The sequence below is a fragment of the Microcaecilia unicolor genome, chromosome 3, assembly GCF_901765095.1.
Source record: "Microcaecilia unicolor chromosome 3, aMicUni1.1, whole genome shotgun sequence".
NCBI classification, from domain to species: Eukaryota; Metazoa; Chordata; class Amphibia; order Gymnophiona; family Siphonopidae; genus Microcaecilia; species Microcaecilia unicolor.
Window position 1 is genome coordinate 168,513,003 of NC_044033.1, and position 20,625 is coordinate 168,533,627.

The 20,625-nt window shown below is 42.8% G+C and overlaps 2 protein-coding genes across 3 annotated transcripts in view; one reads left to right on the forward strand and one right to left on the reverse strand.

Annotated features, from left to right (window-relative positions):
• The window catches only part of LOC115465813 (pantetheinase-like), a 44,649-nt gene extending 24,564 nt beyond the window's left edge, over positions 1-20,085 (forward strand). Inside the window, exon 7 of one of the 2 annotated variants that reach the window (XM_030196559.1) lies at positions 19,756-20,085. In XM_030196559.1, the coding sequence (XP_030052419.1) occupies positions 19,756-19,813 (58 nt within the window). In that variant the 3' untranslated portion in view covers positions 19,814-20,085. The remainder of the gene's footprint in view (positions 1-19,755) is intronic. The other variant, XM_030196557.1, reaches the window with a different exon arrangement.
• LOC115465814 (trace amine-associated receptor 5-like) lies at positions 10,016-12,172 on the reverse strand. Its single transcript, XM_030196560.1, has one exon. The coding sequence runs from the start codon at positions 11,502-11,504 to the stop codon at positions 10,470-10,472; it is 1,035 nt and encodes a 344-aa protein (XP_030052420.1). The 5' UTR covers positions 11,505-12,172; the 3' UTR covers positions 10,016-10,469.
• Positions 20,086-20,625: the final 540 nt, after the last annotated feature.

Below are 20,625 nucleotides of genomic sequence, written 5' to 3' on the forward strand. Positions count from 1 at the left end.
AGTCTCGGCAGCTATTTAAAACAAGCAGCAACAGTGGGCAGGAAAGAATGGCGATCTTTTCCTGCCCTGAAGCAAGCCACTAGACCACCAGGGTGGTTTCAGGTAGGTGCGAGGAGGGAAAGCATAGGTTGGTTGCCCTTGTGGTTCCGCGACTAGGTCCATCCCTGTGGATCCCCGGTCTATCCCCATGGACCTGAAGGGGATCCATGCAGAATTCCTGCGATACCCATGGGATTCCTGCTGTCCCCACTCCCGTGCAGCTCTCTAATAACAATGTACCCTGCCTCCATCAATATAGGGCAGAACAATTGTAGTCACTGAACAAAAATGTATCTAAATTGATGTATATTGATTATCAAATCCTGAATAAGAAGACCATTCCTCATCAGTACACCCTCCCACACATAAATATCATGTTAAACTGCTTGAATGGCAACAAGTAGTTCTTATTGTTGGATCTGCAAAATGGACATTCCCTGTGCCCAAGGTTCCACATTAGGAGTCACCGACCAGGAAAGGGATCTAGATGTCATTGTTGATGATACATTGAAACCTTCTGCTCAGTGTGCAGCATTGGCTAAGAAAGCAAATAGAATGTTAGGTATTATTAGGAAACAAATGGAAAACAAAAATGAGGACATTATAATGCCTTTGTATCTCTCTGCGGTGTCACCGTACCTCGAATACTGTGTGCAATTTTGGTCACCGCATCTCAAAAAAGAGTGGAATTAGAAAAGGTACAGAGAAGGGTGACGAAAATGATAAAGGGGATGGGATGACTTCCCTATGAGGAAAGACTGAAGTGGCTAGGGCTCTTCAGCTTGAAGAAAAGACGGTTGAGGGGAGATATGATAGAGATCTATAAAATAATGAGTGGAGTGGAACGGGTAGATGTGAATAGCTTGTTTACTCTTTCCAAAAATACTAGGACTAGGGGGCACACAATGAAGCTAGAAAGTAGTAAATTTAAAACAAATCGGAGAAAATATTTCTTCACTCAATGAGTAATTAAACTCTGGAATTCGTTACCAGAGAATGTAGTAAAAGAAGTTAGGTTAGTGGGGATTAAAACATGTTTGAATAACTTCCTATAAGAAACGTCCATAAGCCATTATTAAAATGGTCTTGGGGAAAATCAACTGCTTATTTCTAGGATAAGCTGCATAAAATGTATTGTACTGTTTGGGATCTTGCCAGGTACTTGTGACCTGGATTGGCCATTATTGGAAACAGGATGCTAGGCTTGATGGACCTTCGGTCTGTCCCAGTATGGCAAAACTTATGTTCTTAAGACGAGCATAAAATGACAAAGAAGTCAGCAGCAAGCTTCAGCTGCTGATGCCAGCACTCCCGCGAATGCTTAGTTCATACCGCTGAACGGAATATGTGCAGGAGCACCAACGGCAGTAGCTGAAGTGTGCCGCTGATTTCCTTGCCACTCAGCCAGCTTGAGAAGGGGCTCAACAAGTGGTCTGCTTCGGCTAGCAGCGTTTGGGCTTCCCCGCCATCCATTCCATGGGTGCACAATTTTGGAGGGGGCCTGAGCTCAAAGTGGCACTGGTTAAAGCAATGATCTAAACTAGGAAATATGTACCTTTGTGTCATCTAGGCATTATTAATATTGAAAAGGCTCAGAAACTGAGTGAAAGATACATGAAAAGCTAGGGGAATGTAACTAGGGGAAGTGCTGTTTTCCAGTGTTTATCCAATTGAACTGCTATGAATTTACAGCCTGCTTCACTGACACAGACTACTCAGTAATTACTACTACTACTACTACTACTATTTAGCATTTCTATAGCGCTACAAGGCATACGCAGCGCTGCACAAACATAGAAGAAAGACAGTCCCTGCTCAAAGAGCTTACAATCTAATAGACAAAAAATAAATAAAGTAAGCAAATCAAATCAATTAATGTGAACGGGAAGGAAGAGAGGAGGGTAGGTGGAGGCGAGTGGTTACAAGTGGTTACGAGTCAAAAGCAATGTTAAAGAGGTGGGCTTTCAGTCTAGATTTAAAGGTGGCCAAGGATGGGGCAAGATGTAGGGGCTCAGGAAGTTTATTCCAGGCGTAGGGTGCAGCGAGACAGAAGGCGCAAAGTCTGGAGTTGGCAGTAGTGGAGAAGGGAACAGATAAGAAGGATTTATCCATGGAGCGGAGTGCACGGGAAGGGGTGTAGGGAAGGACGAGTGTGGAGAGATACTGGGGAGCAGCAGAGTGAATACATTTATAGGTTAGTAGAAGAAGTTTGAACAGGATGCGAAAACGGATAGGGAGCCAGTGAAGGGTCTTGAGGAGAGGGGTAGTATGAGTAAAGCGACCCTGGCGGAAGATGAGACGGGCAGCAGAGTTTTGAACCGACTGGAGAGGGGAGAGGTGACTAAGTGGGAGGCCAGCAAGAAGCAGATTGCAGTAGTCTAAACGAGAGGTGACAAGGGTGTGGATGAGGGTTTTGGTAGAGTGCTCGGAAAGAAAGGGGCGGATTTTACGGATGTTGTAAAGAAAGAAACGACAGGTCTTGGCGGTCTGCTGGATATGAGCAGAGAAGGAGAGAGAAGATGACCCCAAGGTTTCGAGCTGAGGAGACAGGGAGAATGAGAGAGCCATCAACAGAAATAGAAAACGGGGGGAGCGGGGAGGTGGGTTTGGGGGGGAAAATGAGAAGCTCGGTTTTGGTCATATTTAATTTCAGGTGGCGTTGAGACATCCAGGCAGCAATGTCAGACAAGCACGCTGAAACTTTGGTTTGGATGCAAGGTGAGATATCAGGGGTAGAAAGGTAGATTTGGGAGTCATCAGCATAGAGATGGTAGGAAAAGCCATGGGATGAGATTAATGAACCAAGGGAAGAAGTGTAGATAGAAAAGAGGAGGGGACCAAGAACAGAACCCTGAGGTACGCCGACAGGCAGAGGGATAGAAGTAGAAGAGGATCCACCAGAGTGAACACTAAAGGTGCGGAGGGAGAGGTAGGAAGAGAACCAGGAAAGGACAGAGCCCTGGAATCCAAGTGGATTCTTTTGGATTCGTATTAGATAAATGAAACCTTTATTAGAGGAACTAAAATCTACAATGGTTAAGATATATATATATATATATATATATATATATATATATATATATATATATATATATATATATATATATATAATGATTAGCTATATAAACACAATGATTAGCTATATAACTGAAAAGAAACAATACCTATCTATAAACAAGTATTACATCACCAATCATCACTGGTCCTTACATCATCCAGGCTCTTATCATCAGCTGGGGGGGGGGCATTACAGCGAAAGCCAGGAGCTTTTTAGACCAGGAACAGATCCTCTGCGCAGTACGTACGTTACTCACAGATGAGCTCCCAATTTCACTGCAAGAAACTCCCCTTTTTATTAGGCTCAGAACTCATGTTCAGAGCTGAGGAAAGTTACAGAATGCTTCTAAGGAAAATTACAGAACGCTTCTCTGTTTAGGTAAACAAGCCATACTGTGGGAACGTGGTCACATGCTCTCCAACTCCAGGTGGCCAGACTGGGGCCAGGAAGCAAGCGCCATCCTCCCCTTCACATACCAAATTAATTAGAGCTGTGTCTTATCTTCTGCATTCCAACTTATTTTTACACAATCAAAGTTAAACAACCCCTTCTCCCTACTGCGACCCACCTTTCTGATGTAACTTTCCGTTCCTCGGAGGTGGGCCACAGTAGAGAGAAGGGGCAGGGACCAGCAGCAGGGCAGCCTATGGGAATCACTGCTCCACTTTGAAAGACAAGAAAAGAAAAGGTAAATTCAGGGAAGGAAGGGGGTGATGTCACACCATGGTCAGAGGGGACAGTGGAGAAGCAGGGGCAGCGGTGGTGGAGGGGCCAGGGTGGCAGCTCATTCCTTGCCTCAGATGGCAAATTGTCTTGGACCACCCCTGCTTCTCACACATGTTCAGTACGTGCAAGAACTGAGCATGCTTGGGGAGTCCTGGAGTCAGCAGCTGGAAGCATGAAACATAGAAACATGATGGCAGATAAAGGCCATATGACCCATCCAGTCTGCCCATCCTCTGTAACCTCTAATTCTTCCTGTTCCTAAGCGATCCCACATGCTTATCCCATGCCTTTTTAAATTCTGGAACAGTCCTCGACTCCACCACCTCCACCTAAGTCTATTCCCTCTTATCTTTGTCATATGCCCCCTCATTCCAGAACTCACCTTCATTTGAAAAAGGCTCTCTTCTTGTACATAAATGCCCTTGAGATATTTAAACATTTCTATCATGTCTGCTCTCTCCCTCCTCTCTTCCAGCGTATACATGTTGAGGTTTATAAGCCTGTCCCTATAATTTTTGCATTCAAGACTGCTTACTAATTTCGTAGCCGCTCTCTGGACCGACTCCATCCTGTTTATATCTTTCCGTAGGTGTGGTCTCCAGAACTGCAAGCAGTACTCCAAATGAGGCCTCACCAGAGACTTATACAATGGCACTATCACCTCCTTTTTCCTGCGGGTCATACCTCTCTTTATGCACCTAAGCATCCTTCTGGCTTTGGCCATCACTTTTTCTACCTGTTTGAAAGCTTTAAGGTCGTCCGACACAATCACCCCAAAGTCCCGCTCTTCCTTCGCACACTGAAGCACTACACCCTCTATATTGTACCGTTCCCTTGGATTTTTGCTTGACCCTGCATTTTTTGGGATTAAACCTTAGTTGCCAAATATCGGTCCATTCCTCTAGCTTCTTTAGGTCCTTCCTCATGTCATTCACACCCAACAAGGTGTCCACCCTGTTGCAGAGTTTAGTATCACCCACAAAGAGACAAACCTTACCAGACAGCCCTTCCGCAATATCACTCACAAAGACTTTAAAAAGAGCCGACCCTAGGACCGATCCCTGCAGTACTCCACTGACAACATCCTTTTCTTCAGAGCAAGTTCCATTTACCACCACCCCCTGTCTCCTACCATTCAAACAATTTTTTACCCAATCCGTTACTCTAGGTCCCACACCGAGGGCACTCAATTTATTTATCAGTCGCCTGTGCGGAACCGTGTCAAAGGCTTTGCTGAAATCCAAGTATACCACATCAAGTGCCCCTCCCACATCCAACTGTTTGGTCACCCAGACGAAGAAGACAGTCAGATTCGTCTGACACGACCTGCCACTAGTGAAGCCATGCTGCCTCAAATCCCGCATTCCATGTAGTTCAAGAAATGTCACAATCCTCTTCTTCTGCATTTCAGAACCACAAAAAGAGAGTAGCGGCTCAGGCACTGCATTTCTTTGGATGTCAGGGCCTCAACATCCCTGCCAGCAAAGGTATGTTTAACGTGCTTGCAGAGGTGGGGAGAAGCATGAATGCATTGCCTCCCCCAGTCCACCCCTAGGCACTCCCAAAATTGAAGGGCTGGCTACGCCCTTGCAAAACATATGATTAACATTTGATGGGGATGGATATAAGGAGTATGACAGAACTACAGCTTATATATGCACAACACATGACGATACCCTCCCCCTTCCCCACTCCTACCCTTCATTTCAAGTCTAAACTTCCAATTAGCTACCAAAGGAGTGCTGTAGAAAACATGATGGGCTGAGAGTGAGTGAGGAAACCTGAATACACACAGCAATTAGAGGTGACATTATAAAAAAATAAAACTTATTAATGGACAGCTGGGATTTGCACAATGCATCTGCTTTGTCTTTTCCTCATGTCCCAACTTACATGAAACAGGTTTCAACAGAGAATATTTGTTCCAAGGCTACCCCTCTTTTCATTGGCCTTTTTATATTTATCTCAGAGGAATTATAGTGTATCAGCAAATTATATAAACTTTTCATGGTAAATAAATTGGGGGGGGGGGGGTTGTTTGGTGACAATAAGATGATTATGCACTGTCTCCTATAATAAATATCATAATTAAAATGGCTATACGTCCTTAGACCTTTGCCTTTTCCTTCCCTTGCTATCTTGCTGTTCTGGAAAGCAGTGTTTAAGTTGACATTTTGCAAACTGAAAAAGGATTGACAACACAGAAAGAAAAATTAATATGAAATACACGTATTCTTTCAGGAGCTAATTCTGTAAAATACATTAGAACTCAAAAATCAGAGATGGGGTTGTTACTTTTTTAAAGTACTTAAGTAAAAAAGTATTCTTAACTAGTTTGACCACAGAATCTAGTATGTTTATAATCACTGTATTGTGATTATGTACCTGTCAAATTGTAATCTATCTATTTTATTTATTTGGCTTGCACCTTTTTTCAGTAGTAGCTCAAGGTTGAGTTACATTCAGGTACACTGGATATTTCTCTGTACCAGGAGGGCTCACAATTTAAGTTTGTACCTGAGGAAATGGAGGGTTAATTGACTTGCCCAAGATCGCAAGGAGCAGTAGTAGGAATTGAACTGGCCACCTCTGGATTGCAAGACAAGTGCTCTAACCACTAGGCCACTCCTCCAGTCTGTCTCTGTAGGTATAATGGAACAGAAACTTAATAAATAAAATTGCAAATTTAAATTAATACCTTTTTAACAAGCTTGTTAAATTTATTTGTGAGAGGGTGGAGGAGGGAAGGAGTCTTGTGTTTTACTTTTTCAAACGATTGTCACTATAAAATTTTTAATAGCTATATGCTGAACACAGTGTGCACATGATGACTTCAGCACATAAGCACTACTTCCTCAGAGTCCCTCTCGCTTCAATCAGCACAGCCGCACTAGTCTGTTACTAAAATAGGAAAAGGAGGAGGTGGGAGCGGGGGCAACCTCGGAGGACCCTGGGCAGATGAGAGGCTGATGGTACACTTCCTCAGCCAATCATACTCGGAGGGGGGGGGGGGAACTAGAGTTTCCAAATGATGTCAGATACCGACTTGCATCTGATTGGGTCCAGCCTTCCGGTCCCAGCTCAGCTGTTTCCAGGACCAGAAGTTCGGACCCAAACATCTGTAAGCCGGGTCTGACTTTACCTGTAGAGGAGGAGAAGCAGAGGTGTGTTTTCAAATGCTAGGGACAAGCAGGTTCCCTGGAGTCCTGCAGAGCTTGACTTCACCCTCACCGCTGAAAATGTAATAGTGAAACCAGGGCCGTGCCGATGCGGTAAGCGGGGTAAGCGCCGCAGGGGTCGCCATCTTCTGGGGGGCGCTGCCGCTACGTGCTTACCTTGCCCCTCCCGCTCCCATGTAGGAACTGCCCGCCCTCTTCTCCCCCCCCCCCCAAGATCCCTTTCCTTTTTTTTTTTCTTTTAAATTTACCTTCCTCCGGCAGCGCAGCGTCAGTGAAGGAGGCGGCACTCCCAGTCCTGACGTCTCTAGCCTTCCATTGGTTCGCTCAGTGTCCCGCCTTCTTCTGACGTCATCCTTGGGGGGGAGAAGAGGGCGGGCAGTTCCTACATGGGAGCGGGAGGGCAGGGGAGAGAGGAGCATAGATGGGAGGGCAGGGTTCATGGAAGGGAGAGAGGGGAATTGCTTGATCGGGATGAATGGCGGGGGCAGGGGACAGATGGGCATGGATGGGTGGGAGGGTAGGGCTCAGGGAGAGAGGGGAATCGCTGCCTTGGAGCCAGGCGGGGGGGGCGGCGCCGCCGCCGCCAACTGGTAGTCTGCAGGGGGGCGCCAGAGACCCTTGGCACGGCCCTGAGTGAAACTGCACCTCGTGCACGCTAATGATTAGCACGTGCTAAACACTAAGTTGCCCATAGGAACATATGGGTGACTCGAGCGTTTAGAGTGCACTAATTTTAGTGCACAGCAGTGGCATAGCTCCGGGGGGGCCTGCCCCCCCCAAATTGGCTCTGGAGCCCCGGTTTGGCTGGCGGGGGTCCCCAACCCCCACCAGCTGAAGCGTTTGTCCCACTGTGGTCTCTCTGCACTGCCTACACTACTCTTCTCAGTCACCCCGTGCACACTCGTTTTAGTGAAACTGAGCATATGTGACGGCGGGGGGGGGGGGGGGGCAAGCTTTCTCAGTCTTAATTTTAACAAACAAAATTATTCAAAAGAAAGGGAGTTTGAGCCCTCTCTTCTAGTAAGCCTAGGGCTCAAACACTGACAGACCCTAAACCCTGTACTCCCAATCCAGCAGGCTTATGCTGCATTGGGACCCGTCCCACTCTGCCAGCAAACAAAAACTTGAAAGAAACAAAGGCAAGGCCGCCGAGAGACTGGGTCAGGCCCGGGACAAGGCCGCCCCCGGGCCCCCCAACCCGAGGTCACCGGGCCCCCCTCCACCGGGCCGGGCCCTCTCTCCACCCCCGGGCCCTCTGTACTAACCTTAAGCGCCCCCCTCACCTTCACAGCAAGCACCGGCAGACCTCTCCTTCCTTCCGTGTCCCACCCTCGCGGACGTTACATCAGACGAGGGCGGGACACGGAAGGAAGGAGTGGTCTGCCGCTACTTGCTGCGAAGGTGAGGGAGGCGCTTAAGGTCAGTTCCGGGAGCGACGGAGGGCAGGTGGGCCAGACTGCGGTGCCAGGCCCCCCCCCCCCCCGGAGGCCCGGGCCCGGGGAATTTTGTCCGCCCTGTCCCCCCCTCTCAGCGGCCCTGAACAAAGTTATAACTTATTTCTTCGTAGGTTATTCACTCAGTTCATTTCTCTGAAGCACTGCTTAAAACTTGTGATGCTATCTTTATAGGAAGTTAAATATATTGAACTTCCATATCCTCTTCTGGGCTTTCGGCATCTGGTACACCTTCCTCATAGCCTTGAACCTCCTCTGTTCTGGGATATTCCTGGACCTCCAAGGGCTCGCTCTTCCCTTTCTCCTCTTCTGCTTCAGTATGAGTCTTTATATGCTCTTGCTCCTCCCTACGAAGCCTCTCCCCCCCCCCCCCCCCCGGGTGGTACCTCCAGGGTTTTTCTGAATTATTCCACCCTCTTCTGTCATCCCTCCCTCCTCCTGGCATAAGTGAGTCCCAGTGCCCTCTGCTGGGGGAACCTTTTATTTCACTGAATTTTCTTTGCTGATCTTTTCCCCTTGAAATAAGAGGGAAAGAGGGTGGGCTTAGGGAGGTTTCTCCTTTTGCTCCAGTTTCCCCTCTTACAGTTGAAACTGGCCAAAATTAAACTGGATAGTCAATGCTGGCCACCAGAAACATCCCAGCATCGAATATCCAGGCTCAGCATCGACCGTGGGAGGCAGCCCGGCTACTTCCTGCAGTCTGAGTATTGGCCTCACAATTATTAACTAGTACTGATGATCTGTATTTTGTCAGTCTCTTGCTATTGTCATTCTTTCAGAATTCAAAATTAAGCATTTTGGCTTTACCGGTAGTATTGGTTTATTGTCTGCAAAGCATTCTCAGTACACAACTAGCTCTCCATGAGGAGATGCAGAAAGCCATGAATTATACAGAAGAAAAGTGACTCATATATTAGAAAAGTGAAACATACAGGCTCAGAAAGTTATATGTTCTTACTATGAAGGGTTTACAATGCACAATATGTAAGACAATAGAAGCAGGCCAGAAAAAAAGGGCTGAGAAAGCCCAGTAGCCAGAGGACAGACTTGAAAGAGAAAGTACTAAGTGAGTTTCAGAGATTAGAAATAAGATAAAGTCATGGTTAATATTCAGGGAGGATTCTTTTCAAAGAGAGTTGCCCCAGGAAATACCTGGGCCTGAAAAGAGTCCTCTTCTCAGTGGCTTAATCTACTATAGCCACCACAAGGCAACTTTACTTAGCTGTTGGGGACAGACACTGGAGTACCTACAAGACATACCCGCACGGACCCAGCCCTCCATTAAAGCAGGTGTAACGTCCATGGCTTCTTTTGTACAAGCAAACCTTGCAGAAGCAGATTTTGAGAATTAAGTTGAAGGTCTGTTGGTAGAAAAACACCCTGTGACCTTATATCCAACTACCCTACTGAGTACTGGAGAGATTTCTAAGGACTCACACCATTCATTTTCTTTAAATAAATCTTTTTAGATCTAAATAATAAATCAACATAGAACAACTTGATTTCAAAGCCAACTTAATTCCTACAAATGTACACAGGCAGTTACTGATATTCGTTACTACATTACTGTGCAGCAATGCCATCGATACCTGTTTTTAATATCTAGCTACCAGTGCATAAACTGGGACCTGCAGTGGCTCCAGGTGATAATAATTCTAGCAGATAGTGGCTTACTCGAACTCCAGACCAACTGCATGTAAGAAGCTGCCGAGAACTGGAATATATTGAGAATTCAAAAGGGAGCAACAGTTCTTGGAAACATTTGTAATAAATTGAAACTGTTTCCTGGACTTTGATGTTAGCTGTATAATCCACAGTTGAGTTCATGTTATCTTTCTTTATCTCTGAGCCCAGCCACATATTATCTGTTCTTCTGGACCTTGCACAGCAGGGAATCCTAATTCTGCCAGTTCAGTTGGATTATTTAAACTGTTCTGCTACATAAAGACCCCGCACATAGTGCAAAACCTGCCCACAAGAAACCTCAAATTGTTACCAAAATAAAAAATAGTATCATTCTTGATAGAGGTTCGCTGAAGAAGACCCAGGTCGAAAGATCTGACGGGTCACAACAATTTTCAGAGCTTTTCTAAACCAGCTGTAGGAAAACACATAAATCAGTGGATTGCAGGCAGAATTGAAATAAGCAAACCAAATAAAGATGTCAAACAAGAGGGGTGGAGTACTGAAATTAATAAGGCTGTCTATCATACTGTCTATTGTGAAGGGCAACCAGCACAAAAGATAGATGCCTACAGCTATCCCAAGAGTCTTGGCCGCCTTTCGTTCTCTCTGAGATGCCCTCACATTGGTCGAACAACCAGCCATTTTCTCCAAATTGCTGATCTGTTTAGCTTGTCTACTAGCCACAAGGAAGATCTTCACATATAACGTTATCATTAAGAAACAGGGAAGAAAGAACACAGGGAAGTTTAACCACCCCCAGAGTTTATTGAACAGCAGTTGGCAGCTACCAATGCAAGGCATATCCTTTAATAAATGACCCAAGCCTTCTTCTACCACATTCGTGTATACAAAGACCGATGTGTAGGCTATAGGCAGACTCCACCCAACAGCTATGTAAATACATGCTACCTTGACAGTAAATTTAGCAGGATACAGCAGAGGATTGCAGATTGCATAATGACGGTCAATCGAAATAAAACACAGATGCAAGATAGATACCAAACAGAAGACTGTGTCCAGAAAGGTGTGCACCCTGCAGAAACTGTCTCCAAAGAACCAGCAGCTTTCCACTGATCGGACCATGCTAAAAGGCAACACTGTTAGGCCAAGGAGGAGGTCAGCCACAGCTAAGGACAGAAGCAGGAAATTGGTAGGGGTGTGGAGGATTTTGAAGTGAGAGACGGAAAACATCACCAACAGGTTGCCCAGTACCACAAGTAGCATGCCCATTGCACAAAACAGATAGATGGCCAGCTGAACTCCAAGCACATGTGTGGTTTTGGGACAGGAGCCATTCACTTTCTCATAGCATAAGGGGATTGGGGACAGCTCTCCTGTATTGTAGCTCTGGATGGCATTCATCTCTTGCCATAACCAGAAGGACAGCAGCTGTTTCACTTCTTCGCTTCTTCTAATTTTCTCTCACAAGAACAGCCCCCAGATGTTGGCTCACATTTATTCTCTTTAACCTAAAGGAGGGAGAAGAGAGAAAGAACCAACTATGTACTTACATTTTGAGGTCTGAATTTCACTATAGGGTTATGATGTCTCAAGTATCAGAATTATGGTAAAACACACAAAAATATATGTGTATATCTATAGGTACATATATATTCACCCCTCCTCCAGATCCACAGGCTCATAAAATGGTAAATAATAAAGTAAAAGGGTCAGAAACAGGGAACTTGTTAATTCTGTTTGTGACACGTGAGTTGAGAAGCCCAAGTGTCATACAGAACCTTGAGAAAGGGAAAGGGATCACTCTGAAGAGTAGAGAATTGTATGCATCAAACTCTTTAGTGCTGTGAAATCAGAAGTCTTAGATGAATGGTATATCTCTCAATCTTCAGCTGATAAAGCATAAAGTCTTGCTTACTGTTCTGAGAAACTCTGTTGGAAGAGCACTGTGAAATGAATAAACTTGCTATACTAGTGAAACGCCTATATAAACTGTATTCTGAAAGAGGTAAGCAGAAATAGGGTACTGATCTAAATACCAGATTAACCCTCAGAATTCTGTGATGTTCTAAATAAACTGCTTGACATGCCCTGATTACAGAGGTATATTTATTTTCTTCAACAGCTTGATTTCAAAACATGATGCCCTTGTGGAATGTCTGAGAAATTTCGTGCTTGTTATATAAAGTCATAATCAATTACTTCTCCAACCTAGATCAAATATCATTATATCAAAACAATCTTATCTTTTTCCCATGGCTCAGAGCCCTAGTTCTGACATAGATTTATATAGTAACAAAGAGAAGGTTGGCATGGAAATGCAGAGAACGCCAACTTAACTATCAAGAAAAGTTGTGTATATTAATTACACTCTTTACAACCAGATGGACTAAATTCTGAATTAGAATAGATGTCTCCAAGTTAAAAGAAATGTGAAATACTATTTGGGATTGGCTGAAATGAGTCATGTGAGAATATTTAAGATGCTAACATCATATTCTTGTAGGACAGAAGCAGAGAAAGTGGACTATCAGTCTATGTAGATTATCTTATCCTCAACATCACTCTGTATTTGCTTACACCGGAGTCTGCAATCGCATCTCCGGCACTATGTAAGCCACATTGAGCCTGCAAATAAGTGGGAAAATGTGGGATACAAATGTAAATTACAACAATAAGCAATAAGCGAATCTGGTATGTAGGATATCAAAAATAATTGGAAGGAAGGGAAAAGACCTCAGATAGGTGATAGCCAAATTGCTCACTAAGCATCACCGTACTTCAATCATCGGTCAGCCCAACCTCCTCCCTTAGAATGGACAAATATACCCTTTTTTAAAAAAACATTTTTTATAAAGAATGCTACATCCACTGTGCCAATCAAAACTTCAAGACATCAAAATGCAAAGAAAACTTAGCTTGAAGCAGCGTAAGGAACGGGCTCCCGGGGAGCCCGTTCCTTAAGCTGCTTCAAGTTTTCTGGATGTAGCATTCTTTATTTTTTTTTAAAAAAATTTTAAGGGTATATTTGTCCATTCTAAGGGAGAAGGTTAGGCTGACCGATGATTGAAGTACAGTGATGCTTAGTGAGCAACTTCAGCAATTTGGCTATCAGCTGTCTGAGGTCTTTTCCCTTCCTTCCAATTATTTTTGATGTCCCTACATACCAGATTCGCTTATTGCTTATTGTTGTAATTTACAAACTAAAGCGAAAGTTTCCTCTTTTGTGTTTGGTACCTGGATACAAATGCAACAAATAAATAAATAAAATAGAGGCCCCTTTACTAAGTTGCAGTAAAAGGGGCCCTGCACTAGCAGCAGTGGCCGTTTTTTGCCATGCACCAGGGCCCCTTTTACCACAGTGGGTAAAAAGGCCAAAAACTGAAATGTCCATGCGGTAAGTTCGCACTTGCAACGCAGCCATTTCGGTGGGGGGGGGAGCACTTACCACCACCCATCGAGGTGGCAGTAAGAGCTCCCGTGCTAACCCGGAAGTAACTGAGCAGTGTGCGATGCTGCTGCCAATTTAACGCCAGGTAACCCCCTGTGGAAATATTTTTAAAATATTTATGCTAGTGCCAGAAATGGCGAATGCTGGGGGTGGAACTACCACTGGCACCCATGTTGGGCTGGCGGCAGTTCCAGGTTGCCACGTGGCAACCCTTTAGTAAAAGGGACTCATAGTGAACAGATGTTCTCTAATGTAGATACCTATTGAAACATAAGTAAAGATTATTTTAATAAGAGATAGTAGATTTTTATAAGCAATCAGGTATAAATATGATTGTGAATATGAATGCCTTTGAAACAATATAGATTGATGAAGTTATGAGGAAGAAGACTACATAGTGAATTTTCACAAGGGAGTCTTCAGGCTTGAAGGTCCATTTTTCAAATATAAGGATATTTGATCTAGGTTGGAAAAGTCATTTATTATGGTTTAGATACCTTGGTCTCCTACTGAGTTGAATTTGTTGATTGCCCATATTCTATAAAGTCAACATAGACTCATACAATGATCCCTTAGTAGTAAACAAATACATCTCAGGTGAATCTCTTCATGAAGGCAGTTAATAAACCCCAATAAATAAATTAAAATGCTCTTGCACAAATGTACACTTGCTTTGAAGAAAATGTGAATATCTGCATATACTCTTTGCATGTAATCACATAATTTATAAAATATGTGGATACCAGGGGCGTAGCTAGGTGGGGCCATGGGGGCATGGGCTCCCACAGATTAAGCCCTGGCCCCCTTTACTTTGGACCCCCTCCTGCCGTCACCCCTCACCCGTCCACCACCGACCCTCTCCCGTCGCCGCCAGGTACCTTTGTTGGCGGGGGTCCCCAACCCCCGCCAGCCGAAGTCTTCTTCAGCACCGGTCGACTTCGGCGGCTTAACTGATAATCTGTTTCTGACTCCTGACGTCCTGTGTGCACGTCCTGCACGGGGTTACATTCAGGACCCCTGCCAGCAAAGGTACCTGGCGGTGACGTGGGAGTCGGCCCCGGAAGGGGGGTCCAAAGTGGCAGGGGGGGTCAGCAGCTGGGGGAGGCGGGCTAAACTGTGCCCCCCCACCTTGGGCTCTGGACCCCCCTCCCGCCGAGGTCTGGCTACGCCCCTGGTGGATACATCATAGCTCTGCCCCAGCTACACTCTTGGGAATACCTGCATGCAAGTCACATCAAAGCAAACTTTGAGTCCTTTTACTAAGGCATGCTAACGCCCATAGGAATACAATGGGTGCCTTATCATTTAGCATGCTCTAATTGTCAGCACGCACTAAGCCCCTGTTTACTAAGCCACGCTAGCGGCTGGTGGTGCGCTAATGCTGACACAGTCTCATGGCAGTATAACTGACTGGCAGCAGCTAGGTATTTTGAATTCTAACAGAAGGGTGTAGTTTCGTTCACCTTTTCCCAAAAGGGAGCATAACCCTGCTACCTGGCTTGAATACCTGAAGGGGAGAGAGACTGACTTCCAGAAATCACCCGGGTACCGCGGATATGAGACAAACGGGAGACAGAGTAACTTAATGCCCTTGATGCAGCTGGTCATTCTGGCAAAACATGGCCATGGCAGGCATTTTATGTTGAACACCTGGGAGCTTTTAATTCATCAATAAAGACTATTTTTTTTTTTTTTTTACAAGGTCTACCTTTTTGTTTTATCTTCCTTGGATTTGGTGGAACACCTGCTTCGTTTTCTGACTGTAAAATGAGCTTTACAGCAGAAAAAAGCTTTATAAAATTACCCCCATAGAGACTTAAGGTCAATTCTGCATTTTATGTTATTGATTGATTTGTCTGTGATAATGTGATATAGTAATTGAGCATTTTCAAAATTAACCATTTATGATTAGGTACAAATATTTTCATTCAAAAAGTAATAAAGGGCTGTTTGCGTTCTCACTCTGTCTCTCTCTGTTGAAGTCACATCTCTTAATTTTCCCCATTTTAACAAATCACCTGAATCACTTTTATTGAGCTAATATATTTTAGTTATTTTAAATCTTTAAATAAATCTTTAAGAGGTCCTTTTACTAAGATGCGCTAATGGATTTAGCACACACTGATCAGTGTGCAATAATTATTAAAGATACACATAGGAATATAATTAGTGTCTTAATATTTAACTAATAGCACACGTTAATCCGTTAGTGTGCCTTAGTGAAATCACAGCCATCACATGGTTAAGATGTAATGGGTTAGTACTCAGCCATCAACGTCAGCGGTTTGTTTGTTTTTTTTTAAAGCCATCTGTGGCAGTGAAAAATATCCAGATATTCAGCACACTATCCGAATAGCGGCTGGTGCTGAATATTCTGATAAAGCAGTCAGTGCTAGAATTTATCCACTGTTGGCAATAGTCAATCTGCTATGCAGATCATTTATAATTTAGTGTGCATTTTCTCTTTCTTAAGTGACTCGGGTAACTTATCTGGACAGCAGACTGAGGGGCCCTTTTACAAAGGTGTGCTGAAAAATGGCCTGAGGTAGTGTAGACACGTGTTTTGGGCGCAGGCAGAATCATTTTTCCAGCACACCTGTAAAAAAATGCCTTTTTTAAATTTTTGCTGAAAATGGGCGTGCGGCTAAATGAAAATTGCTGTGCATCCATTTTGGGTCTGAGACCTAGCGGTAAGGTCTCACACGGTAACCGGGCGGTATTGGTTTACACACGTAAAATGCCAATCACCACCCATGTGCCAGAAAATTAAAATATTTTCTGGCATGCATAGCAGATATGCGTCAAAAATGAAATTACCGCAAGGACCACACGGTAGTCTACATGCACCCAACGCGCATCAAGTAGTGCACATAAATTCTAATTAATGCCAATTAGTGCTGATAATTGCTTAACATCCAATTAACAGATCTTATTAGCTAGTTATCCAATTATGTTATGTTATGTGCATTGTTGTAGAATACACTTTGATTTCCACGTGGAAATTAAGGCAGGATATATAGAATTTGGGTGTAAGCGTGAATTCCATATTGTCAATTATATGTGTAATAAGTGATATAGTATACTAGTGTAAGTCCCCAGTTATACGTCTAACTTCAGGCATGAGAACTTAAGGTAGCTACATGGCAGACATAAATGCGCAAATCTGAGAGTATTGTATAACCGAAAGCACAACAGCGAAGATGACTAACAGGAACAAAAACAAAAAATAAAAATCAAAAATATATAGAAAAACATCCTCATCTTCATCTCCTCCCTTCCATGAGATGAGGACCTGGAATGCCTGAAGCCTGCTGGAGGAGATCCCCTGGAAGTGGAGAGAGAAGGATCCCTCTAAAAACCAAGAAGACTCCTGACACAGGCCTGAACGGCCGAAACACAGCTGTGTCGAGTCCCTTTCTCCCTACTATTTCATGGCTATTAAAGTTTATATTTTTTAATTTTTACAACCAAAGTGTCGTCTTTTATGTATTTGTATTTTTAAATACATATTTTATGATTATTTTTAGATTTTGATGTTTTTCTATATATTTTTTATTTTTATTTTTTGTTTTTGTTCCTGTTAGTCATCTTCTATGGTGTGCTGTTGTGTTTTTTGTGAAGACTGGTTTCTTCTGTTTTTTGTACCAAGTATTGTATAACCTACATATGTAAGTGTTAGACACGACCCTGACCAGCTCACGACCCTGACCAGCTCATTTCCCTCCCTGATCCACGCCCCCTTACAGTTGTGTGCAATGGATTTTACATGGTCAATTTTTAGAATACTAAGAAGGGCAGTTATACATGTAACTGCAAATTAGTGCCAATTAGCGGCAATTAACAATCATAGCCAATCATTGGTTGTTAACACCAATCAGCAGCTAATTTAACAGTTTTGTGTATAACTGACACTATTCTGTAACTTACACGTGCAACTTTGTGTGTGCTAAGTGACAAATTGAGTGTACAGTTAATAGATTTAAGAAGATGGTGTTTTTAAAAAACTTTTACATAAGCTCCCTGTTGTGATATTACCTCCTCTCTGTAGAGCTATTGGTCAAATTCAACTAACCAGCTGCTGACATTTGAGTATTTCTTGCAATTCAGAGAAAAGGGTTTGCTCATGAGTGAGTGGTTGCACTAACTATACTAGATAGATATTTTTAGTTCTGCTACTTTTTAAAAAAAAATCCATATAAAGCGCAAACAAGGCAGTGTATATGTGGTGGTAGAAAAGATGATCCATCCTTCCTTAACTAGTCACTGAATGTCTCAAATCTCAAGTAAAGATACATTTGCACTGGTACACAGAATGTGGTATTAACAGGGCTGCATTTTCTTCCTAGACCATGGCATGGCTCATCTGTATTATTCTGATCTTTATTTTACATGCCAGAATTTTAGAAATGATGTATTTTTGAAAATTGCCCCCATAATTTTGTGACCATTGTAATATCTGCTCATATCACAATAATCTAATTTGATTTATATAGAACCCTTGATGAAAACAGTCTGTCAGTGGGCCAGGTATGCTCAAGGTTTTTTTTTCTATTTTCCTGTGGATTCTATATAGTACACCTAGAGGTCCACGCTGAAATCCAAGCGGATTCTATAATAACGTGCGTAACTTAATTGGCTTAATAAGCCAATCAGTGTTGTTAACAGCACTTAACAAGCAATAACGAGCACTAATTAACAATAATTATAATTCACATGCACAAATCCCTAAGCATATTCTGTAATGTACTGCACCTAAATTTTAATGCACGGAGGCAAAAAGGGGCATGGTTATGGGCGGGGAAATGGGCATTTTGTGGGCATTCCAAAATTACCTTGCCATATATATAGAATCTGGCCCATTATGTCCATTGTACACGTAGTGGCCCTTTTACTAAGGTGAGTGCCCTGGGAGGGGCCAGAAATTCTCATTTTTGCACGTGTCCAATACGCGCATCGAAAAATATTTTTTATTTTCTGCCATGTGGCGCTAACCGGGCGGTAATCAGCAGTGTACACGCGCTGACGATTACCACCCGGTTAACGCATGAGACCTTACTGCTAAGTCAATGGGTGGCGGTAAGGTCTCAGACCCAAAATGGGCGCACGCCAGTTTTAATTTTGCCACATGTCTATTTTCGGCCCCAAAAAAGACCTTTTTTGCAGGAATGCTGAAAAATGGACCTGTGCGCATCCAAAACATGCACCTACACTAGCACAGGCCATTTTTCAGCATGCCTTAGTAAAAGGACTCCTAGGCCTTGTGTTTTATAATGTAATGTGGTGGCACATTTTTGGCATCTAGCCTAGAAGAAAATTTAAAAGTGATAGGGAACAAAAAGCAGGTTATTATCAATCTGCAGTACTGAGGTAAGGCATAATACCTCTATATTCAAGATAAATATAGTATACTGAGACTTGGTAAGTGCCATTCTCACAGCAGAAATATACATTGGAAACTGTGATAAATCACTACCATTCCTTTTAAAAGGGCATGAACACAATTTTTTACTTTTAAATTCCCTTCTTTCTGACAGAAACATACCTGCTTTTAATGTTTCCTTATGCCAGTGATTCCCAAACCTGTCCTGGGAGAACCCCAGCCCATCAGGTTTTCAGGATAGCCACAATGAATATTCATGAGATTGATTTGCATACCCTGCCTCCTTAGTATGCAGATCTATCCAATGCATATTCATTGTGGATATCCTGAAAACCTGATGGGCTGGGGTTCCCTGAGGACAAGTTTGGAAATTATTGTTTAGTGCTTAGTGCCATTGACTATGAGGAGCTGCACCCCACGCCTGGAATAGACTTCCCGAGCCTGTGCATCTGGCCCCGTTTTTGGCCGTTTTCAAGTCCAAAATTAAAGCCCACCTCTTTACCACTGCTTTTGACTCCTAACCACTTCTCACTTGCCCTGTCCTTAACCTCACCTATTATTCCCTTACCCTTAATTGTTCTGTCTGTTTACCTGTCTTATCTAGATTGTAAGCTCTTTGAGCAGGGACTGTCTTTTTGTGTTTGGTGTACAGCGCTGGGTATGCCTTGTAGCTCTATAGAAATGATAAATAGTAGGAGGAGGAGGAGGAGGAGCTCAGACAAATGAAGTGTTTTTCATTTTGTATTATGCTGTGACCTTTAATACCACTGGATTTACTTTATCTGCCCCATCCTAAACATGTATTGCTCTCTTTCTTCCTACAGCTTCCTAGGACTTTCTCTGCAACATGAATTGATCAGACTTATAGCTGCTGGTGTTTGAAAAATGATATTAAGCATAATGTCCAAGTTAAAAGAAGACATCCATAGTAATAGAAAATAATTCAGTATTATTTAGTACACAGCTAATGCAGAAAAGACCGTAGCACATTCAAAGTCAAGGTATTCTTACAAAGTGGAAATTTTTTTCCTATCACCTTTAAGAGAAATGCCCAAGATTTCTTATTGAAGTGTTTATAGTCTCATTTTTAGACAGATAAAGCTGTTTGTTACTGAATAACAATGCTATATTTAAACATATTATATTAAAGAAATGTGAATCTATAACTAATTTACTCCCTGGAATTATACATATGTAACACAAAAAGTATGCCAGGCTTAAATTTTATCTAAAACAATAAGTAACAATATAAAAAATAAAAATATGCAAAAAATATGTGAAGTAATTTTCTTAGAATCAAATCGTGACATAAATCTGTGAAAAAAAAATCACATTAGCCAGTCACAGATTTATGTTATGTTTTGATTATGAGCACATTACTTCACATATTTTTGTATAATTTTATTTTTTTTTATATCGTTGCTTATTGTTTTTGGTAAAAGTTAACTCTGGTATACTTTTTTCTATATTTAACCAAACATGCACTATTATCATTGAAAAGAATAATTTTAATAACTAAGAAGCATGGGCAGTGGTCAATAACCCACAATGGCATTCATTCATACTGAAATAACTATGGACTACTTATGTGAAAAGTATAAAGTGATGCAGTGGTCTAACCATCCATGGTATAGATAGACAAAAAGTTTCTTAAGTTTATTGAAAGTTTGATATACACCCAATAGGGGTATTTT